General features: G+C 36.8%; 1 protein-coding gene across 1 annotated transcript in view; it reads right to left on the bottom strand.

Annotated features, from left to right (window-relative positions):
• Positions 1 to 5,725: 5,725 nt before the first annotated feature.
• Positions 5,726 to 24,536, bottom strand: part of SESTD1 (SEC14 and spectrin domain containing 1) — a 96,995-nt gene continuing 78,184 nt past the window's right edge. The window contains exons 10-18 of the mRNA XM_081095257.1: positions 23,838 to 23,960; positions 21,534 to 21,728; positions 20,903 to 21,017; positions 19,327 to 19,486; positions 14,046 to 14,127; positions 13,219 to 13,341; positions 12,301 to 12,492; positions 9,674 to 9,795; positions 5,726 to 7,047 (exon numbers count right to left, since the gene is read on the bottom strand). Coding sequence (XP_080951383.1) covers positions 6,918 to 7,047; positions 9,674 to 9,795; positions 12,301 to 12,492; positions 13,219 to 13,341; positions 14,046 to 14,127; positions 19,327 to 19,486; positions 20,903 to 21,017; positions 21,534 to 21,728; positions 23,838 to 23,960 — 1,242 coding nt within the window. The 3' untranslated portion in view covers positions 5,726 to 6,917. The remainder of the gene's footprint in view (positions 7,048 to 9,673; positions 9,796 to 12,300; positions 12,493 to 13,218; positions 13,342 to 14,045; positions 14,128 to 19,326; positions 19,487 to 20,902; positions 21,018 to 21,533; positions 21,729 to 23,837; positions 23,961 to 24,536) is intronic.

Below are 24,536 nucleotides of genomic sequence, written 5' to 3'. Positions count from 1 at the left end.
TTTTGGGCAGACAGGTCTTTGCTTCCCTCAAAAACACTAACTACAAAACCATGAACAATGTCAATTCTATCTGAAAACAACTTCTAGTATTTCAAATATGGATCATAAAAAAAAGTTTACACCTTTCTACACATCCAAAAATGTAGTGAAAATCCAACACACAGTATAAACACATTGGGGAAAGTTATGGCCATTTCTTTTTAAACTACCCAATGACACAGAAATTCTAATCCTAGGTAAGCACCCAAGAGAAATGAAAGCTTGTGTTCATATTAGACTTATGTTAACAACGTCATAGCAGCTTTATTTATAGCTGCCACTATTGGAGACAGCCCTGGTAATCATAATCAGGAAAATGGATAAACTGCACTGTAGTCATACAATGGAATACTACTCAGCAATAAAACTGAAATGAACTACCAATACACCAAACAACATGGATAAATCTCTCAAACATGGTACTTCTAGAAAGAGTACATGCTGTGTGACTCTATTTACACAAAGATCTAAAACAAATTTGGTTTGTGATAGAAAAAGAATAGTGGTGCTTTTGTGGAGTGGGGTGGAAAGGGCCATGTGTAAATTTTCTGATAATGCTTTATATTTTGATAGCACTATATTACATTTGCCAAAACTCAGTGGATGCACACTTAAGATTTATGCATTTCGTCGTGTCCTAATTTTACATAAGAAAGCGTAAGCAAATGTTGAATTCCAGTTAATGATGTGGTATGTGGAAGTAGTATGAAGTGTATAGATGTCTGAAATTTATAATGTATCAAAATGTGATCTGATGAATTGGATGGACAGATATGTGACAATACAAGCATAATTAATGTGAACTAGTACCTGAATGGTGAGTACACTATAAAATTTTAACTATTTTATGTTTGAAAATTTTTTACAATAAAACTGTTGGGGGAAAAATCCAGGGTACAAGCTTACCAAAAAATGCTGCTGAAAATTTTCATTATTGATCCCATGTTAATATAACCATCAAATTCTTCCAATCAGTGTCAATTTAGAAACTTAACAGCTTGTGAAAGGACATTCCAGAGTGTGAGGTGAGTAATGAGTTCTCAAATCTATGCTGGTTCAAAAACAATATATATATATATTTTCATACATTCTAAGCAAATTTGTTCACTGTGTAGACTAACATAAGAACTAAGATGAAGAAACATTCTCAAGAGAAAAGTCAAGCTTAGAAATTGTTTTTACCACGATTTCTGAACTAAAAAAGAACCAGAGTAATTATCAGAAAAGACATGTAGACCCAAAACATGATGTGAGGCTTGGTCTTAGTGAACAGGACTCCGTGTTCTGAGGGAAAGGACATCCGAATCATCCTCCTGTCTCTCTGAGGGACTATTGGGGGACACCCTAGAGAGATGGCATTTTACTTGTAAATACTTCTAAGGTGCCTCTTTCAGATTCACTAAGAATGGATTCAGACTTCAATAGCCCTTTTTCAGAAATAGTTTTTCACAGCCCTGACTAAAAATCCACTAACAACACTATTCTTACCTCGAAGTTGGTAACTTTTTAGTTATCTGCTAAAAATTCCTGTATCATTATATACAGGTATCATATGTACTGCTCCATAAGAGTCCTCTAACAAAACTCATCTTGATTATGTAATATTAGTCAGTTACAGTATCGCATCTGTGAACTTTCTTCATTCTTAATCATTCCCCTATTATGCTCTCACAGAGGATCCTTAGTTCTATCAATCTCTGTTACAGCCTTTTTCTATTCTTATCACTGCTAAAGCTTATCAAGCTTTCTCTTCTCTAACCCTAACTGAACTAAGGGTGGTCTCAAGTCATGTTTTTTACCTCATTATTGGGATACTTTATAAATATAAATATATTAACAGGTCTGTGCTCTGGTTGTTTCTATAGATTGGTGCTGGGTCAGTAGGATCCACTCCAGGTAGGATTTTCCTTATTTATTAATGGAATTGTGTCATGTCCTGTCAACCTCAAAGCAAGTGATACTCTTCACTTGTCTTGCTTCTTGCTGCTCTACCACACTGCCATAGAGAGTTAATCTGTCAGATTTAAAAGTCTTGTTATTTAACCATGAGCTCATCCACCCTTAGTATTTTCAGTAAGCAATTCTGAATGTCAGGGAAACAGAGCTTAGGGAAGTGAGCATAAACAATGTGCTATTTCCACATGACCCCATGCTTGTCATCTGAGGCAAAAGCAGAATTAAAGAATGCCCTATTTTCTATTCTGAAAAGATGATTATATTAATAATAATTTCCATTTTGGATAACATTTTAGCTTTCAAAATATTTTTTAAACATGACTGTATTTCACTCTTGATATTATTTGATATGATGTCTGTAATTTACAGATACAGGGAAGAAGTTTAGTGGTTTTTACCAAGGTCAGTAAATGGCAAAGCCAGATTTTTAAGTCAAGTAGTCAACTCAACTCTTTGCATTATATTCACTCTATTACTTAGCGTTTATGATCTTGCCATCATTTATACTTATTAGCAAAAACTACTTTCCAGTAGTACATACTGAAGTCAAATAATGTCATGTTAAATCTGTATTTCATTTTGCCTTATCAAGGTATTGGTTACCCTACAGAAGAGTACTTCCACTCCCAACTGAAGCTTTTTATTTTTAGAACTGAAAGTTAACACTGGTAAGCTTGTTAATTAGGGTAACTGTATTCAGCTATGTTTTAGCCCATCTTTTTAATCCTAGAGAAATTTCCCTTTGGGGGAGGGTTTAAGCCAGCGGTTCTCAACCTGTGGGTTACGACCCCTTTGGGGGTGGAACGACCCTTTCACAGGGGTCGCCTAAGACCATCCTGCATATCAGGTATTTACATTATGATTCATAACAGCAGCAGTATGCCACTAACTAAATAATAAACTAAATAGCACTCCATATGTCAACTGATCAGGTGATGAGACAAACAACAAACACATTAATCCTAGGTAATACTTGCAAACACTGGCCAATTTAAATGCCTATAAAGTGAGAGATGTATCTAGTCTTCTCCACAACAATGAATTGTTACAGTTATGAAGTAGCAACGAAAATAATTTTATGGTTGGGTCAAACATGAGGAACTGTATTTAAAGGGCCAGAAGGTTGAGAACCACTGGTTTAAGCAAAGGTATCCCAATCATGTTAATATTGTCATTGATGATATTTACTGATGTTAATCTCCTGTACCATTTTTTGTTTTTAATCCTCACCTGAGGATATTTTTCCACTGATGTCTAGAGAGTGGAGAAGGAGAGAAAGAAAAGAAAAACATTGGTGTGAGAGAGACACATCGATTGGTTGCCTCCGGAGCCAGGGATCCAGCTTGCAACCGTATATGCCCTTGACCCGGAATTGAATCCAAGACCCTTCTGTCCGATGGCCAACACTCTACCCACGGAGAAAACTGGCTAGGGTTGTACCATTTTTAATACCTTCAAGATATGGAGGAGTTTAACAACCATAGTACATAGTAATATCTATCCAATCTCTCTGGCAAGGAACTTACTAAAATGTAGTCAAGAACTCTGACTTTTCTCCAAAAGTAGACTGTATAGTGAGATAGGTTCGGCTAATCTCACAATCATGCCATTGGTTACAATGCGCTTATATCAGAAAGTATGGTTTGCTCAGCACTACCATAAAACTGTCATGTTCATATTAAGCAGTATGCCACTAACTAAATAATAAACTAAATAGCACTCCATATGTCAACTGATCAGGTGATGAGACAAACAACAAACACATTAATCCTAGGTAATACTTGCAAACACTGGCCAATTTAAATGCCTATAAAGTGAGAGATGTATCTAGTCTTCTCCACAACAATGAATCCTAGACCTAAAATCAACATCCTAGCTGGCAGGCTGAACAGTTTCATCCCGTGTCACCAATGTCACCCTAGCAGAATAAGGTCATCAACAATGAGGCCTGGGAACAAAACCAGTTTTATCTGAGATGAAATTAGTCATCTTTGCATTACAGCACTGCTAGGCTAGACATGTGTAAATAAATGCCCAAACTACCAATAATGAATTTACACAGGAGCAAATAAATACATGGTAAGAAGGAAAAACAAATCCCCCAAATCAAACCAAACCAAACTAAAACTAGCCCAATTAACACTTCAATAAGTCCCTGAGATGGGCTAAAGTAATGGAAAGTCGTGGCATATACCAATTAGAAACGATGGTTCTTTCTCCATTTGCCAGCTAATGCTAATTTATTACATACAAAAAGCTTGCGATTTCAAAGACTGCAGTTACTTCCTTCACATGTACCCTAAATGAACTAAGAAAAAAATCACATTAGGGCATTGTTGGGTTTTCATTCAGAACGGTATGTGTATATACAGATGGACATATAGAAAGCAGCAAATTTACAAATGAAGAGCAACAATATTTATTATGTTACAAGTGCATTCAGCTTCATCTAAAATGCTCAAATTACAAATAACATTTCTAGATACTGCCTTACTTTACTTTTGTTGTAGTCAGGATAGCTTAAGGCATATAAAAATTAACTCATTTGATAAGCAGGTGAGTTGATGGTAGAAGTGAAAGTCTCATTACTTACAATCCAATCCTTTTCTAGCAGTCTTAATAAAAACACTCAAACTACTCCAAAATTCAGAAGAAATAGATATTAGGTGTAACCGAATATCTAAATTAGCTAATATCAACATATCTAAAATACCAAATGACTTCCTTATGAATAGATCCACTCACAACTCAGTCCTAATGTTAGAAAATATGTTTGAAACACACCTCAAACTACAACATGAGGGATTATTACTAATGCCTATAAAAAATATTTACATTCAGGGAAACTGAGCAACTATTATGCATGAGCAAGATTCCTTCTCTCAAAAGAGCTTATAATGTCGCAAGTAGATGTAACAATTGTAGCATGTGGTTAGCACCATCATGAAGACTACAGTGAAAAATTGTCACAAAAGTTTATGCTCATAGAAGTCAAGCCCTAAAAGACTGAGAGGATCATCAAATATAGAAAGAACTTCCTGGATGTTCTCAGAAGCAGTGACAGCACAAGACAGGAGGGGGCATTCGAATGTTGCCCCCAGATTTTCTGGCATGTTTGACTAGAAAAAAAGGTGGCACCTTTAACCAAAATTGCTCCAAGAAGGGAAAGGTAAAAAATATTATAACTAACTTCATCTAGGGCAAAATGTCAAGTAGGTAGTTGAAAGATTTAGAATTTTGGGCCAGATGTATAACAGGACATTGAGATAAAATAGAAACCCTAGGGATGAGGATTATGAAGCATTCTGAAGACAAAACCTGAGAGAGCACATTTGTACATATATTTCAAATACTGGTAAGAGTGATGTGACTGCATTCACAGTTATGGCAGAGGATACTATCTTCAAGGTGTACGTGGGGGCACTGTCCAGGAAAGGATGCTCAATGGTGTAAATGTTGCAGAGGAGGATAAGAATGCAGGCTGAAAAAAAATCATTTAATTCACTAATTGGGGGCCCACTGAGAACAGTTTCGGTGCAGTTCTGCGTAAAGCAGACTGCAAGGTGCCGAGCACTGAGCAGTGAGGATGTGGGGTAATGGATAAGGATCTCTCCAAGAAGTCTGGCAGTGTGAAAAAGGCTAGAGAAGCCAGCAGGCTCAGAGAGAACTTTTTACACTGGAGGATACATGAGCACTTTGAAGACAAAAAGGAACCAGCATACAACTGTTTGCATAATTTTATGTTATGCACTAAAAATTATTTTTAATCTTTTCAAAAAACATTTTCTTCAACAAAAATTAAATTATATGCATTTACCATATAAACTTAAAAGCACTAGCATTTTATAAATCTTATATCTAAAAGAGCTGCACAGTTTTTTATTAGACTTCAGAATTTTGCTTCTAGCCTAGCATAAGAAATTAAACTTAACAACTGCTACTTTAGTTCCAGAAAGATAACTCTGATATAAAGGATTACACTTAAGTAATTGTGTATGCCTTCTTCCCCAGCCTCCTCCTCCAAAGAGAAAGTATCTGCAGGGTAGTTAATAATTTGAATAACATTTTTTCAAGTTGAAACAGAGAAAAATTAGAAACAGTATTCCCATTACTTGTAAGTTCTTAAAGACCTAAACTGTTCTTTACAATTAATTTTTCATGATAAAACATGCTTATTTATTATATACACATGCTTACATATGAATCTTCAGGCTAAAACACATGCAACCAACTTGAAAAAACAAGTATTAAACCATCCTCACAATCCTAAGAATGCCCTTTTTAATAAGGCACTCATGTTTGGAAATAGGATATAACCACCAAATTAAATACGATGTTTAAAAGAAGCCTTTTATTAAGCACAAACAACTTTTAATACATTATCGTTACAAATAGGAAAATGTCTTTCAATGACTATGATATATCAAAGATCTGAATGTTTTCTTCATACTGACACAATAAAAATAATCAATTTTGAAGAAAAATTAAAAAGTAAAATTTTGAGGACACCACTGTTTACTAATAACCATTTTACTATAGTCTAAACTTACTACATCACCTGGGGAGGAAGGGCAATTATTTTTATATAGAGAATTCCTAAACTCTTATTAGCACCACTCAAAGCTTATTATCAGTTGTTCATCTACAAACTGACTGGTCAGGTAAAGCTTTAAAGCAGGTTTTCAGTGCAATGTTTATAGTTCCTTCTTTTAAGATACTTGGAGTCTATGGTCTCAAAGCATGTTAAATAATTATGCCTTGGTAGTTGCAAGGTGTTAACATGTAGAGAGAAATGTGTAATGGAAAGAAATGAGGCTTATCTTGGCTGTGAAATGTATCTTAATGTATTGTGGCTAATGCTGCAGTATGCCGATGACATGCAGGATTATTGTGAACGCAGATCTGTGGGAAGCTGGTTGCCATTAGCTCTCTGTGGTCATCATTTCAGGATGTCTCAGCTGCTGTCTTTTGAGACTAACAAGTTTCATCCTGTCTCTGATGTGTTCTGCAGTAGAAGCCATGTCACTTGGACTCCCAAAATATTGTTCAGTTCTAAAAATCAAAACAAAGAGAAAAACCCCATTCACATTAATACAGATCCACTGACCACAGCAAATACAAAAGGAAGCAAAAAATTAGCATAAAAATTACCTCTGTGATAAGCCATTAGTTCATTTGTAGATCATACTGTTTATCTTTGAGTAGTAATTCAGTAGGAGGAACATTTTTTAGACGGCATAAAATATATTAAAAAATGTCAAGACAAATATATTAGTGGTATAAATGTCATATGAAGTATACTTAGAATAATCTCAATAATGTAACCAAGCTATGCAAATATCAATGAAACACTGATATTTTTGTTTTTTAACTTGGGGTCCATAGCACACATAAATCCAAAGTTTGTGTACTTCAGTGCTAAGGACTATTTACACTCACTGCTAATATAGTTACCAAATGAATATCCATTTAATGTTAAGGTATCATTTGGGACATAGAAAAATCATTTAATTTTATCCTATCTGCAAAGATTCTGTTTTCAGAGTCACAGAATCTTTGAGAGGTAGAAGAATTGTTGAAAATTATGTTTAAGCTCTTCATTTTTTAGATCAGAAAAGGGAAGTGTAGAAAATTAAGTGGCTTAACTAAGATCACACAGTGGAAAAACTAAGATCTGAACCTGGGTCTTTAAGCAATGACTCCAGAAAAAACATTTTTTAAATATTTTCCCAAGAGAATGTTACAAAAGATAAATCTGAATAATTTTCCCATCAAACAGATTTTATATGACACAAATTATTGTATGAAATGGAATAAAAATTCTAATTATTAAAGGTGTGGTTATCAAATTTGAATAATACAGAATTAACTTATCTTAAAAGGATGAGGAAATGACACACAAACTATTTGTAGAACAGGAGGAGAAGCTCAAGCAAAAAACACCAGGGAAAGATATTCCCAGGCTGACCTGAGGAAAAGGGAGACTGGCAGACAATTGGCTGTGAAATGCAATCATAGGGGCTGGGGAGGGCTGGGTGTTCTGGCCTGGAACAACCAGAAGCAGCACACTACTACTGTTACTAGCTCAACTTACAATTTTAAGATTTATTCTCTGTATACATTGCAGATGTATAACATGACTGTAGGCTCTGACTGTTCAAGTTTAGGTACGACTAGTAATTATCTCTATATTAGACTATGAATAATATTCATTCAAGAGAATAAAATATATCTTTTCAATATCAATTCCAAATAAGCATTTGATATGCATGACACAGCAATAATTGCACTATGTGTCAGATTTGTTTTAAATAGTTTATATACATTTACCTCATATGATTCCCCTGCACCTATAATCTGAGGAGGTATGAATCCTATTTCTAGATGAGAAAATTGAGGCACAGGAAAGGTTAAGTGGCTAGCCCCAAAGTATCACAGCAACTAAGTGGTGGTGCTGATATTTAAATCCAAGACAACTGGTTAGAATCCACAATCCTAACCATTATACTATACTAAAATGTAAGGATAGATGTATTCAATGGTCTGGTTTCCCTATCGTTTGAATGAAATATTCTCTCGATTACCTCTAAATCATCTTCACTGAGAAGGTCTAAATGCTCAGGGTAAAACTCTTTCTGATTCATTTACTGGCCCATTTATTTGTATGAGATTATTTCATATCTTTATCATCGACTGTTTGAAATGAAAAGAAACATGGAATCAGGTACTGCACACAGCACAGTGAAAAGAGGATGGGTTTGGAGCCAGAAAGATCCGACTTTGTATCCTAATTCCACTTAGAAGCAGTGAAATCCTGAACGCCTTATTCCATTTTTCCGAGCCTCAGTTTCTTCATCTGTAAATCAGAAATAATCACACTAGCCTGGCACTGTTTGGCCAAAGTAATGAAGGTGAAGTGTTTAACTTGGTGCCGGGCATATACTGAGCTCACTAAACATTAGTCCCTACCCCTTCCCTGAATGATGCCCAAGGTCACCTAGTCCCTAACATCATAGTCAAGGCTAGAACCCAGGATGTCAACCTAGACAATGATCCTTCTTCTACAACAAGCTGTGAAGAAGCAACACATTTGATGGCAGCAAGTATCAAGTGCTACTGCTGCTAAGAGCCGAGTTCAGATTTCGTTTCATTTTAAACCAGTTTATTGTAGGAAATGAAAATGTGGACCAAAGCTAATTGACTTGGCTTTTAAAACAAACAGGTTTTCCTCTTAATGAATTCACTGATAAAAAGACCTCACAGATTAAAAGATCCTATATAATAAAAGCCTAATATGCTAAGTGTCCAGTAGTCCATTCACCAAAGCATAATATGCTAATGATATGCTAAGGTCGCTCAACCGCTCAGTATGACATGCACTGATCACCAGGGAGCAGAAACTCCGACTGGTAGGTTAGCTTGCTGGTGGGGTCCGGATGATAGGGACTGAGCAAGACGGGATGGACATGCCCTGGAGCCCTCCTGCGGTCCCTCCTCGACTGGCCAACCTCCTGTATCCCTTCCCGGCCACGATCGTGCACCGGCAGGGTCCCTCAGCTTGACCTGCGCCCTCTTGCAATCCGGGCTGAGCCCCCCCAGTCCCGCCACCCCACCCCCAGCGAGTGCAGGAATTTCGTGCACCGGGCCTCTAGTAAAATTATAAGAACATGCACCATACCCATCAGGATAAACTACAGGAACAGTTAATCTATCCAAAAGTGATTTCCCAACTGCTTCAATTTCATCAAATTGCTCCTCATCATTAATAGCTTCAGGCTCTTCTGGACAGTCTTGCAAAATCTGCAACAAGTAAAAGGGCAACATCAGGAGAGAAAAAGGAAATAAATCTCAAACAAATTTAGCAGATTGAAGGTGTTTATATTTTGTTTTATTTTAGCATCTTCATGTACACCATTGTAAAAAATGTATCTATTTTTGACAAAACTGCCTCAAAAAATTCAAACAAAATGAGATACATAATCCCTACTAACATAACTGGAATATGAAAAAGATCAACAGTGATTCCTGGGGGGGAAAAATACTAGAAAACTATTTGGAAAGTAAGTTCGAATTGTACTTAAGAAGTATTATTTCATTCAATAAGTAACAATTTATTGAACACTTATTATATGTTTACTTAGTGCTTGGGATGTAAATGAGATATAGATTTTGACTTCCAGATTTTACAGACTTCAAAAATGAAAAATTATATAAATGCAAAACAACATATACTCCAAGTACAAGCACATAACTGATTTGATGGCCTAATTACACAATTTATAGTTATTTTAAAAGCTCATCTGCTGACTTAACTGATATCAACTGCTATGGTTATAATTCAAATATAGGGAAGTTCTACAGCCCTTGTAAAGATTTTATTTGTTTCTCCTTAACTATTACCATTTAAATTTAACTCCCCCCCCCAAAAAAAAACCTCGAAAAATTTGAGGAAGGAAAAAGAAAAAGTACTTATTTTTGCAACATACTTCACTTAATCCAATTATGTTTATTTCATTGTAGCTCATAACCATATTTATCATCTAAAATTCTAGACTTAATTTAAATATTTTCTCAATCATACTGTACAATTTGCTTATAGTTATTATATTTACGCTTACTGGTATAAAACAGAACACAGTCAAAAGGAAAAGGTTTCACCATATGTTTGCACAGCAAAATAACCTTAAGTCAAGTTTATATAAGTATGATAAAGGCCATGAAGTAGAAAAAGTAGAAATGTTAATTTTCTATTATAGCCAATGAAAAATAAACAGTTGGTTATTTAATATGAATATATATATATATTCTTATACGACTTCTTAAAATGGTCTAGATTTTAAAATGCCTTTGCTGATTCCTTTAAAAACAGCATCCTAAAAAGCTTTCAGTGGTGTTAGAATAGGGCCTGTGGTCACCTTGGAGAGGGGGAGGGGCAGCAAAAGCAGCGTGGCTAAAAAGGAATGGGAGCCTCTGAGGAGCTGGTAGCATTCTGTTGTTTGAACAGTGCACTGATTGGACAGGTGTGCTCATCTTGTTAAAATTAATGACTTATGATCTGTATATTATGTTAATATTATACTCGAATACAAAGTTTTCATTAAAATAATCAATAGATAAGCAAGTAAAGGCATTTTGCATACTTTCATTCATTATCATTAGGCCCCTAAAACACTGCCCTGTGTGTGGAGTTCAGTGACCAGGTCTGAAAGAGTTTACTATGAACATCTCCCAACAAATGTACTTCATAACACAGACAGAAACTGCTTAGTTCCTGAGGTTTCTGGAAACATTTCTTTTGTTTGATAGACAAGGCTATCACATTTAAAACTTTGATTTCTCCTATTTTAAATTGTACTAAACATCCCCTATATATAAACTTTCATTGTAAGAGATCAAAACAAAGCTAACTACATAATAAAGTTCCTCTTCAGAATGGAAATCCAAAGCTCAGGTAATACACATTTTCATTGTGCTGAGTTAAGAAAAAAGTTCTATGAAAACCTGCCCAATAACACTGCATATTCACTTCTGGTTTCTGAGACTAATTCAGTAAATAATAAATTCTAGAATTACTTTTTAAAAAGTAACACATAAAAATATATTCTGCCTGGCCAGTGTGGCTAAGTGGTTGAGTTTTGATCTATGAACCAGGAGGTCACAGTTCCATTCCCAGTCAGAGCACATTCCTGGGTTGCAGGCTTGGTCCCCAGTGGGGGGTGTGCATGAGGCAGCTGATCAATGATTCTCTTTCATCACTGATGCTTCTCTCTCTCTCTCTCTCTCTCTCTCTCTCTCTCTCTCTCTCTCTCTCTCTCTTCTTCTCTTCTCTTCTCTTCCTCTCTGAAATCAATAAAAATGTTTTTCTAAAATGTTTTAATTTTTATCTTTATTCTCATTTTAGTTGGACAGACTCTAAACATTAAAAAATTAAAAAGTACCCTTTTGAATAATTTATAGCAGGTACCAAAACAAAGTTTCCTTTCTTGGCATATGAATGAGATGGGAGTCATGACCTCCTAAAGAATGGACAGCATATTATGGGAAGTAGGTACAGTGAGAAGAGTAACACTGTAGACAGAAGACCACTGAATGGTTTTGAATTTCTCCAACCATGATACTCCACCACTGGTACCAATTACTAAGAGAATTTGATTTCAACTCTCTGAGATAATATATCTAAACAAACTTTAAATAACAGAATATCAATTTTTTTAAAACCAGACTAAGCACATATTACATTAAGATTAACATATTTTAAACATACACAATAAATACTATTGTGACCACATTTTTAAAAAAGCAAACCTTTTCGGTATTTGAGTGAAATGCAATAGCCATTTCCAGCCTATGTACTCTCTCTTCAGATGCTATCGTAAATTGCTTCCATACTCTGTTCAGTCGAGGAAGTGTATCCCCAGATGACCGAGAAGTGCAGCGCAAAGATTGGCACAACACAACGGTGGCCTGTAGCAACTGTCTTCCATAGTCATAAGTGCTCTAAAAAAAAGTAAACATGGAATTATAATAAAAGAATTCTGCAAAGAGGGATGGGAAAGCATGCCGGAGGACTGTGGTGGCCATGAAGTGACACTCCTGGAAATCAGTACTGAATGACTCCACTGGCACTTACTACAAATTATCGGCATGCATAAATAATGCAGTGGAAGCAATACTTTTAGTTCATTTTCAGTAAGTTTCTTTCTTATTCTGTTTTCCCCATCTCAGTTGGCTCAATTCCAAAGGCCAAAAAGAATGTCTGTTCAGTCTTTAATCCAGACAAGTGGGTAAAAACAGGCACTTTGTATTCCACAGAGGAAACCACAACTGTTACACGGTAAACTCAATTATTAGGGAAATTAATTAAAACACATTTGACAACAACAACAAAAAAATCTGTGTTGTAATGTTAATGCTGGTGAGATACAGCATTAACATATATTTTGTATTAACTTTCATGAAGGAACGGTTGGATTGCCTAAAAAATCCTATAATATATAACATAAATCACAGAAGGCAAACAGAACCTGTATTCAGGGAAACATAAACCCTCACAAATTTGCGCAGGCTAGTTGGATGCACCAGCTGCCTTTTTCTTAGTTCTGTGATATTTCTGGAATAACATAACTAACCTTCTGGGACTTGGAGGGTTAAGTTACATTATAATCATGCAGAAAGCTATTCAAACACTGAGCTTGTAGGAAAGGAAGATAACCAGTTCTGCACCTGTGCGACATCAACAAATTTTCTATGCTTTTCCAGTAAAACTTTCGTTTCCTGGGCATCATCGCCCAATCTGATGTGGGTCTTAAGCAGAGCATCCAGAAGTTCACTTAGCCATTCTACTGCCTAAATGAAAAGAAAGAAGAGTGAAGCTGGATTCATAAGTCTTTACTTATTATATCAAAATATCATATTTGTAAGAAAAATCATATCATGTGATTGACTAATCTATCAGTTATAACCTAAGTTCCTAATAGCTTAGTTCATTCAATGACAAACTACATGAATTAATGACCTTGCCTCCTACTCAATATTTTTAAAAACCTAAAGACAATGCCTATTAAAGGGAAGCACTCTTTTAAAATTATCACATGATTTGTAATAGATTACATACATATAGATCTTTTTGAAATCTCTTTATAATTTTATGTTACCATTTAAAATCACAAATTTCCTCTACGCCAAGCTGAAATGATGTACTCTGATGATAAATACGAAAAGAAAGCAAACTGTTTACCTAGTTGAAAAACCCTCTTGTAGTTAAAAGCAGTGTGTTATCTAGCCTTTATCCTGGGATATACTGATAACAGATGAATAATAAATAATACCTAGTCCCAATTTCTAGCTCAATAGAGGATTTCATTAAGAAGGTAAATCAAATGAGACCAAGTAAGATAACTGGGAATACAAAACTTTATTATTTCAACAGTTTAAACTAGAATCTGACCTCATGTTACCTTCTTAGGACCATAAAAAAGTTGTCTATAATTGGATGAAATCAATCTTTTAAAAAAAACAAACAACTAAATAATGTGCCAATTGATCCTTACCTGGGCAGCATCTTCTTCACATTTAAACAACTGCACCATTTGAAGCATCTTTAACCTTCGCACATCTACCATGTCTTCACATCTAATAAACCCAAACATAAATTTAGAACATTTTGGTTTTGTTGATAACTATTATAGCACACACATATTATAGTATACTAAAATACCTAATCCAACACTATGGAGATTGTAACTATCTACACTAATAAAAGAGAAAAATGGTAACTGGCGTACGGCGATAGCGTTTTCATTGGCTAATCAGGGCTATATGCAAATTAACTGCCAACTAAGATTGGCAGTTAACTGCCAACTAAGATTGGCAGTTAACTGCCAACTAAGATTGGCAGTTAACTGCCAACTAAGATTGGCAGTTAACTGCCAACTAAGATTGGCAGTTAACTGCCAACAAGATGGCTGCTAATTTGCATATGTAGGCACAATGCAGGGAGGCGAAAGGGAAAGCAGGAAGAAGCCCCCTACCACTGACAGTGATCGGAAACCCAGGGGGGACCTAAGAGCTGGGGGGCAGGGCCCTGCCCCCCAGCCATGATTGGAGAATCAGGCGCCTTTGCCCCCCTGGCCAGTGATAGCAGGAAGTAGGGGTGGAGCCAGCGATGGGAGCTGGGCAAGGTCGAAGCTGGCAGTCCCAGGAGCTAGGGGTCCCTTGCCTGGGCCTAAAGCGAAGCCCACGATCGCGGCGCCCCCCGCTGCCACTGCAGGTCCCCGCTGCCCGGGCCGGACACCTAGGCCAGAGGCGTTAGGCCTGGGCAGGGGCGGAGCCTGCAACCGCGGGGAGCTGGGGGTCCCCTGCCCAGGCCTGACACCTCTGCCGGAGGCCTCAGGCCTGGTCAAGGGGCCGATCCGGTGATTGGTGATCGGAGGGTGATGAGGGTCAACTCCTCTGGCCGAGACATCAGGCCTGGGTGGGGGGCGGAGCCGGGGATTGGGGGGATATGATGGTCCCCTTGCCCAGGCCTGAAGCCTGGGTCAGAGGCGTCAGGCTTGGGTGGGGGGTGGAGCAAGCGATCAGAGGGAGATGGGGGTCCCCTCCCCAGGCATGATTCCTGGGCCAGAGGCCTCAGGCCTGGGCGGGGGCCAGAGCCAGTGATCGAGGGGAGATAGGGGTCCCCTGACCAAGCCTGACACCTCTGGCGGAGGCGTCAGGTCTGGGAAAGGGGCCGATCAGGCAATCGGAGGGTGATGGGGGTCAACGCCTGAGGGCTCCCAGTATGTGAGAGGGGGCAGGCTGGGCTGAGGGACACTCTCCTCCCCCCCCCCCCCACACCCAGTGCACAAATTTCGTGCACCGGGCCCCTAGTTTTGTATTAATTTATAAGAACTTTAAGGATAACTATATGTATATCACATCAAAACCTCAAAATACCTGAATGATACTGAATCACAAACCCTCATGAGAATAGCATGGGTTCTGCAGAGTACTGAAGCAAAGCATAAATGCAGTAGCACACTAAAACCCAAAGAAATCTCCATTGCCAATTATCATTAAACTAGCTTCAAAGATAAAAATGCAGTTTCTCAAATACTAATTTAAAAGATATGTTCAAGGAAATAAAAAAGTAACACTTTTCATTGTGTTACATTACTCAGAGTAATATCTAATTTTGAATAAAAGAAACACAAAAACTCTACCTATATTCTTAAGAAGAAAAAAAACGCTAAAGCTCTCTGGGTGCAGAGAAACACAACACAGTGTATTTTTAAATTTACTCAGGTCTGGATAATATACAGCCTAAACTTTTAAGGTGACTTGACCTAACTCAGCTTTGATCCATTCCCTTCAGTCCCATGCAATTTTATGTACTTTAGGTGGGAAGGAGAAATTTCATTGCAATACCAAATACCAATAACTAGTTAACTAGGAGACCCTGGGCTCCACTACAGTTGATGTTCTTAAAGAAGGCTTAATAACAATACAGACGTCATTGTCACAAGGCCATTTTTATAAAGATGCCTTCAAAAATCGCACAGCAAGCTGTTAAAATGCAACTTGGTTAAAGTAAAATTCTACAAAGGATTGAAGGAAAGTGATGCTAATTATTTCTAAAATCTGAAGTTACATTACAATGTAAGACACTTTATTTATTTTTTAATATATTTTATTGATTTTTTACAGAGAGGAAGGGAGAGAGATAGTTAGAAACATCGATGAGAGAGAAACATCGATCAGCTGCCTCCTGCACATCTCCTAGTGGGGATGTGCCCGCAACCTAGGTACATGCCCTTGACTGGAATCGAACCCGGGACCTTTCAGTCCGCAGGCCGACGCTCTAGCCACTGAGCCAAACTGGTTTCGGCACAATGTAAGACACTTTAAAGATGAAGATGATGACATACATGTATTCAACACATTGTCAGGAATTGAGTAATGTGCTTGAAAAAATCAAGACGTGGTCTCTTGTATTAAATGGGCCCATTTGAGGGGTTGGATGTTTACATAAACAATGTGCTAAATGTTAGTGTAGAGCCATGTAAAGGATTCATGAGAGTATGGAGGAACAAGTGATTAACTTGTCTTAGAAATCTAAAACGGATTGCAAGGATAAGCACCTTAAAAAAAGGAGGGAATCCAGTAGGCAGAAAATGAGTCACGGATGCATGAAACAGCATGAGGTATTCAGGCAATAAAAACAACCATGTGATTTTGGGGAAAGTTACAGGAGATGAGACTATGCAAGACTGGATTATGACCTCCTACACAATTCGAAGGAGATAGAACTTCATCTGAGAAAGCAGGAAGTCACTTAGAGAGATTTTATATAAGGAAATTGTGTAATTAGAAGTGCACTTTACAAACATTACTCTGTAAAGAACAGAAATCTTGAACAAAGAAATGTTTAGGATAACAAAACAGCAAAACATTGACATTTGATGAGGCTGTAGGGATGAGGAAGAGTAAAAATTTTAGAATACACCCGAAGTTTGGTAGCCACTGGTAACTTTAACCTAGATAGGAAATTAAAGGAGAGGAGCAATTTGGGCGGGGAGAATAATTCCAACCTGGACACATTGGTTTGACCAGTGTATGGGGCATCCAGGTGGAGATCCTCAGCAGGCAAGTGGAATTATGGGTCTAAAGCAGAGGAGAGTGGTTTGTGTCAGAGCAATAACCACTCAATCATGATACGAAAGAAGGTCGTTCAAGTAGTGAGACTGTCCAGGGAGAACACAGACTGAAAGGAAAATCTGGCTTCAGAACAAACCCTGGAAGCAGTGACATTAGCAGGAGGACAAAGAAACAGTGAAAACTGAGAAGAAACAGAGTGCCAGGAGGAGAACCAACAGGGTGTTTTCAAAGAAGACAAGGTTGTCCGGGGGTTTCAAGAAGAAAGAAAAATTCAGCTGTGTCTAAGGCTACTCAGAGTGGGGAAGCAAGGTCAGGACTAAAAGTATTCCTGCATTTTGAGCAAGATCAAGCATTTATTATAGACTAGAGGCCCGATGCACAAAATTCATGCAAGAGCAGGCCTTTGCAGTCGCAGTGGCTGCCTCGATCCTGGTTGTCCGAAAGGACGTCTGGTCTAATTAGCATATTATGCTTTTATTATTATAGATGGTAATTAAAAAGTCATTGGAGACATTAATAAGAGCAGATTTAGTGAAATGGTAAGAGAAGCCAGGCTGCAGAGGGTTGAAAAGTAAATTGGAGAAAGTGAGACAGTAAAATGAGTGTAGATTAGATCTTCAAATGACTTCACTTTCAGGAAGGAGTGCTCCAGAGCTAGAAGACAAAGAAAGAGTTGAAGAGGAAGGTGTGTAATTCTTTACCTTTTTTAAAATAGGAGATATTTAAGCAAATAAATGAGGGACAGGGATCAGAGTAGAAAACGGGAGTTGATGGAATGAGGAGACATGAGGGTACAAGGAAGGATCGGCTTTGATAAGAGCAGGGCTGTCATCCTTTGGGAGGAGAATGAATAGTGAAACGGATAAATTTGCAGATATGAGGGTAGAAAGAATTTCTGCCTGGTGAATGTTTTCTCTAAGATGTAAGGGGAGAGTTTCTGTAGGTTTTCTTGACTTTAAAATTTCTAGGTGTACAAAAGTTTCTAGATGGATTAATCTATGTTTATATGCATAGATTAATCTAATCTATTAGTTCGAAACACAGTTGGCTCTCCATTATCTGTGGGTTCTGCATCCATGGATTCACCAATCATGGATTGAAAATATTCAGAAAAGTTATGTAGTTGCTTACGTGACTATGTAGTGAAAATTATGGTGATTTATTAGGGATGAAGAACCTATTTTAGTGCCCTTACTCATTGGTTTTCATGAAGTGCTCTGTAAATGGAAAAGCATTTGTCATTTTTTGACAGGTTCAGAAAAAATAGAGAACAAGTGTAAGATGCAGAGTTTAACATGAAAATATTCACACAAAAATATCTTACGTTGCTGCTGATTTGTGCTATGGAGTAAGATCTACGACAGTTGCATCCGTACTGAACATGTACAGACTTTTTTTTCTGGTTATTATTCCCTAAATAATAAAGTATAACAACTATTTACCTACCATTTACATTGTATTAGGTATTATAATATAGCGATGCTTTAAAGTATACAGGAGGATGTGCTTAGGTTATACGCAAATACAACACCACTTTATATAAAGGATCTGAGCACCGGTGAGTTTTCCTATCTGTGGGGGACCTGGAACCAATGCCCCTGGATGCACAGGGACAACTATAATTTGCAGTTGCTACTGCAGATTGAGTTTTCAAAGAAGGCTTTAAATTCCTAATTCTGTATCAAATGAAACTAAACATCATCTTACCCTCACCCATCATCTTACTTTAACAAACGTTAATCTATAGTCTAATCCTTTTACAGCAAATATGAGAACAATGGACGTATGATAATTTGTTAGTAAGTTTAGATGAAGAAACAGATCAGTTTAGATGACACTTAATATCAACTAAACCAAATGAAAACTGAAAAGCAAAATTTTACAAAAAGGGTTTTCTTAAAAGACAGAAGAGTCAGAAGCTACACTGGAAATAGGAATAAAAAGTATTTGAGTGTAATCGAAATTTTTACTACTGAGTAAAAGGAAAAGGTACCCATTCGTTAATTGAACAAATTGCCATTATGTGTTAGTATAATTACATACAATAATTGTTACAGTCACAAAAAACTTACTACATGCCTACTATATAAACAGGTAAAAACTTTTAGTTTGAATAAAAAATATAAATTATATCATTTGTCATTTTAATTAATAATGTTGTCTTAGCAAAAATTAACATTAGTAGTCAAACTTTGCCTTTGTTTCCTAAGCTGCATATCTTCCATCACTCCTTGTATGTGGTCCACATTTTCTTTATTTTCAATGGTTACATCCTTTCCATATGCCCAGGATGCCTGATTGGAGATCTGATCCAGAAGACCTTGACCTTTTTCACGCAAACCTTGCAATCCTACATCTAAAACAAAAGTTGCTAGATTTAATTTATTAAACAAAGGAAGTGCTTTCCCTCCCTCAAGTAAACCCTTGCAGCAGATACTGCACATGAGTTCCAAGTATAACACTTTGTATATTAAACTATCCTTGGGTGGAGTACTCTGAACATTTCGAGCAATAAAACCCCTTTAAATGTGACTCAGACTGAAATTCTCCCTCCACCCTCCTAATGCAAATCATCCTTAAAGAAAATTTCCAAAGGGCTAATTTCCATAGATAATAATTAATTTTTAAAGCAGAAAGCAGTAAATGTGAGAATTACTGTTTTAATCAGTAAGGGTTTTCAATTTTTTCCTTTCTGCTTTTACATAGTCCAATTTTTTTTAGAATAAGGCAAATGTTTTGTTCAAAAACAGGTATGAGTTGCAAGGCTTCAAATCACTGAAGCAATGTTAAAGGATGCTAAACATTCTGAGTACAGGTACTACCTAGTTTATACCCAACAAGAAGCAACACTTATGATGTTTGCAATACTCCAAAGTATACAGGAATTTCTTTTCTTTTTTTTTAAAAAAAGTGTGGCTCAAGAAATTTTCTGACATTTTTAAATAAATTTCATTTGGCATATCAAATACTACATGTGTATTATGCATATCATTTGCTAAAATAACAAGGGCTCAAACAAGTAAAATGCCATTCAAATCCATTCCTTCAAATCCTTTTCAAAAAGTAATTAATTTGGTCTAATCACATGTTACCATTTTCTATTAAATCTCTGCCCTTGGTTTCTGCTGCTTCTCCTATATCACCTTTGTCCCCCTGTCCTCCTCAACCCATCCCCACTTTCCATTTTTGCATCTACTGTCTACCTCTTCATTCATGACCTAGGGAAAGTCACTGTATTTATCTCTACTAGATTTTTAAAGGCCTTGTTGACAAGTGAGAGAACTAGCTTAATGAGATTGGATCTCATTAAGGCTTAGAGAGTATGTAATCTTGGCAATATTGCCAGTTTGGAGAAACAAGTTCACAGAACCAAACCAAGTATGTTTTTACAGGTTAGGATATAGCAACAACAAAAATCATTGCATAAAACAACAGTTTGGGGCATACAGGGTTTACCACAGAACACTTCACAGCTAATTACAGTTTATGCATGCACTACAAATAACTGTTCATAGGATATGCAAGACATAGCACCTGTAGATATAGCTGGGTAAATAAGAAAGGCTAACGTCCAATGAAGGAAGTGATTGACCAACAATGAAAAAAATAAAAATTTTAGCATAAATTACATCCTTCAAGAGAACATAAAACCTTTTTTATAGAAATTTTTCCTGTAAATAATTATTAATTCAGTATATGCTGACTTGTGTAACCATGGTAATATTTTTTTTAAAAGAACCCTTATGTTTCAGCATTTTTAAAATCTGCTTACCAACACTTTTCAGCTTCTCTTCAAGCAGTTTTAAAGTTTGCTGAATCGATGCTCCATCAGCTGGTGCTACATCTACGCACAACATCCCTAATAAGCCATCCAACTGCTGAGACAACTAAAGCAGAGGGACACCAAAGAGATAACCCTGATGTAATCAGCATCTAAAGTGTTTAATGGTTAATGAGGTTTACATCTAATGAGGTTATCACAATTATACTTGAAAAAAGACTATGCTGTTAAAAGACAAGAACGCATAATTAGAATACATGTTATCTGGAAGACAGAACGCACAGATGCATGCACCAGGAAGACAAAGAAATATATCCAGGTCAGCAGAATGTACAAAAGTAATGAAACTTCCATTTCATTCTATGTTATAAAGCATAAACATTGAGAAACAATAAAAACAAAATATATCTACTAGTTGGGACACTCTATGTAGACAAAAGAAGTTTAGGTGCATGCAGATTGACTTAAAAAAAATCAAAGATTTTATCTCATTTCCCCCACCAGTACATTATTTTACTGTTCCAGGAAAATAATTAGGAGACATGCAAACCTGCAAAAATTATGTGCAGATATGTATTCAGATCGTTTGAAGAGAAGAAAAGCACTAAGAGTAGATACTTACATCTTGGGCAACACCATGAAATTCAAGGGCTGCTTGTAAGAGATTTTGCCTAAATTCCAGCTGACTGGCCTGTCGATAGCAAACATCACTAAGTTGTTGCTGCAGGGACTTCAGCTCCACAAGATCTTCCTCATCCCCAGCATTTAAGAGTGCTGCAATTTGCTGATTAAGCTCCACATACACTGCGAACCATTCCTATAATAGAGACATTGTAAAGTAAATTAAGGATAAAATTAGTTTATGGAGACCTACATGACATTTAATAATTTCTCCATATACACTAATAAACAAAAGAATTTTCTTAGGCAAAATCATTTAAATTAAGAAGAAAAGTCCCCAATCCCCAGATCCTTCACGGCAATCCCTAGAACACACTCCAGCCAAGAACAAAATCTCCTCCAGCCTCATCCTGGCCTCTGTTTCCTTCTCTCTCTTGCTTTACATGACACCTGTCCACCGTCAGAAAAGGCAGTGGGCCCTGTAGCCCTCCTAACTAACTGCTGTTTTCGTTTTCACAGCTGACGTCCCACAATCCTAGAGGTGGAGTAGAGAGATGGCTGCCTCAGGCCCCATTACTATTTCCAGACCATTTCTTCTCCCTCTTCTCTTTTTGCTTCTAAATCAATATTCACTGGGTTTGGATGATTTCATATAGTCCCATGCCTTTAAATAACACCAATAGGCTTACAACTCCCAACGCCTGACCCCACTCCTGAATTATACACATTGATAGGCAACCGTCTTAATGATCTTCATTCAGGTGACTTTTAGATATCCAAAATTTAACTTGTCCCCAAAGATACTGATTTCCAGCCTCCCAACCTGCTTCTCTCCCAGTCTTCCCCACTTAATAGTTGCTAATCCAAACATATAATTCTACTTCCAAGAGCAAGTCTTGCTATCTTAACCTATGAATCTGACAATTTCTCATTACTTATACTGCCTCCATTCTGTTAGCCTCCTGCCTTCCTATTTCATTTTTTGTCTCTACTCCCTGTTCTCCATACAACAGCCAGTGATCTTTTAAAAAAATATAAATAAATTCTCAGCTAATAAATTTATGTTTAGCTTTATTTGTGAATTATGCTTTTAGGAAGAATCTAAAACTTAATACTTGACAAAGTGTTTTAATACAAAAATGGTATGTTAAAAGTTTCTCCAAATTCTACTATTAACTAATCAATATACTAGAAATTTGACTTTCATGAGACCTGAACAATTCCAATACATGTTTTAAAGTGTTCACTTTTATTTACAAAGAGACAAGAAAGCTTTTAATAAAATGTTAGACTATCTTAAACATCATAGTATGTTCATCCGGCATCAACCTATTCTCAAGGTGAAACGCAGTGCCATCTATTGGTTAAAATGGTGCAATTCTCTTTTGCAAACCTTTTAGAATGAAAAATTTCAAATCTATTCAAAAGTAGAAAGTAGTTGGTCCTTCAACAACACAGGATTTGAATTGCATGGGTCCACTTATACATGCATTTTTTTTTCAATAAATACTCTAAGTTTATTTTCTCTTATGATTTTCTTAAAAAACATTTTCTTTTCTCTAGCTCAGTGGTCGGCAAACTGCGGCCCCTTGAGTGTGGCTCTTCCACAAAATACCACGTGCGGGCGCACATGTACAGTGCGATTGAAACTTCGTGGCCACACTCAAGGGGCCAAAGAGTCGCATGTGGCTTGCGAGCCGCGGTTTGCCAACCACGGCTCTAGCTTACTTTATTGTAATACAATATATAAAACATATATAAAATATGTGTTAATCAACTATTTATGTTATTGGTAAGGCTTCCAGCCAACAGTAGAATATTAGTAAATTTTGGTGGGGTTAAAGTTACATGCAGATTTTCAACAGTAAAAGAGGGGAAGAAAGAAGGGGGCGGTCCATGCTCCTAAGCCCCTTGCTGTTCAAGGGTAAACTCTACAATGAAACCCCATGTACCATGCAGCTTCAATAATTATCAACTCATGACCTTAAGAATCACAGTTTCTATCTCAGGGACTATAAATGAAAGTCCTGTTTTTGTATTATCATTCTTTCTTCTGTCACATGAATTGTGTCTCTATAAAAATATGTTATTAAACTGTACTGGAGATAAAAACCACAGCCAAACTTTAAATGAATATGTACCAAATGGTCAAAATGTCCTTTATGGCCTCTAAACAGTAAACATATTGTATGTTTATGCTCCTATACCAAAGTATATAGCAACTTATCACTTAGCATCACACATGCTAATTAATTAGCACATTAAGAATAGCATTGTAACGTGCAGAGGTAAAAAAGTCTCTCACACTGTGCTGGCTCTCGATCTCTTCGTGCTTCTGTTGTAGGGCCTGCGAAGCCCGGATGGAATCTCCAATCCCCCACTGGGCTCTAAGTTGTTCTGATCCAGGTCCTTCAAGCCAGTTCACGACCTATAAAAGGGAGTTGAGATGAAATTTTAAAGTAATTAAAAGCTCTTCAAGCTTTCATTCTAATTGGTTTTCCCTTCCCAAAGTTCCTCCAGTATTTTTCATCTAAATCAGCGGTTCTCAACCTGTGGGTCGCGACCCCTTTGGTGGTCGAATGACCCTTTCACAGGGGTCGCCTAAGACCATCCTGCATATCAGATATTTACATTACGATTCATAACAGTAGCAAGATTACAGTTATGAAGTAGCAACAAAAATAATTTTATGGTTGGGTCACAACATGAGGAACTGTATTGAAAGGGCCAAAAGGTTGAGAACCACTGCTCTAAATTCTTTAAATTTTAATGCATAGGCAGTTCATATTTGTTCTGATCATCTGCCAGGATCAAAGAAATCTAGAAGACTCTGACAAAAATAAGAGGATTAAAAATTAACTTATAATAAGGACATCAGAGAACTATAGGATTTAGAGTTAGTTGGAAGGGAAATCAGATATGATATTGGTCACATTATCTAACACTTTAAGAAAACTATGTTTCAGAGAGACTAAGTGACTTGTCCAAGGCAACATAATCCATT

This window comes from Myotis nattereri (genome assembly GCF_964212035.1).
Source record: "Myotis nattereri genome assembly, chromosome: 7".
NCBI classification, from domain to species: Eukaryota; Metazoa; Chordata; class Mammalia; order Chiroptera; family Vespertilionidae; genus Myotis; species Myotis nattereri.
Note: the sequence above shows the minus strand (reverse complement) of the source record. Positions and strands in the feature narration are given on the sequence as shown.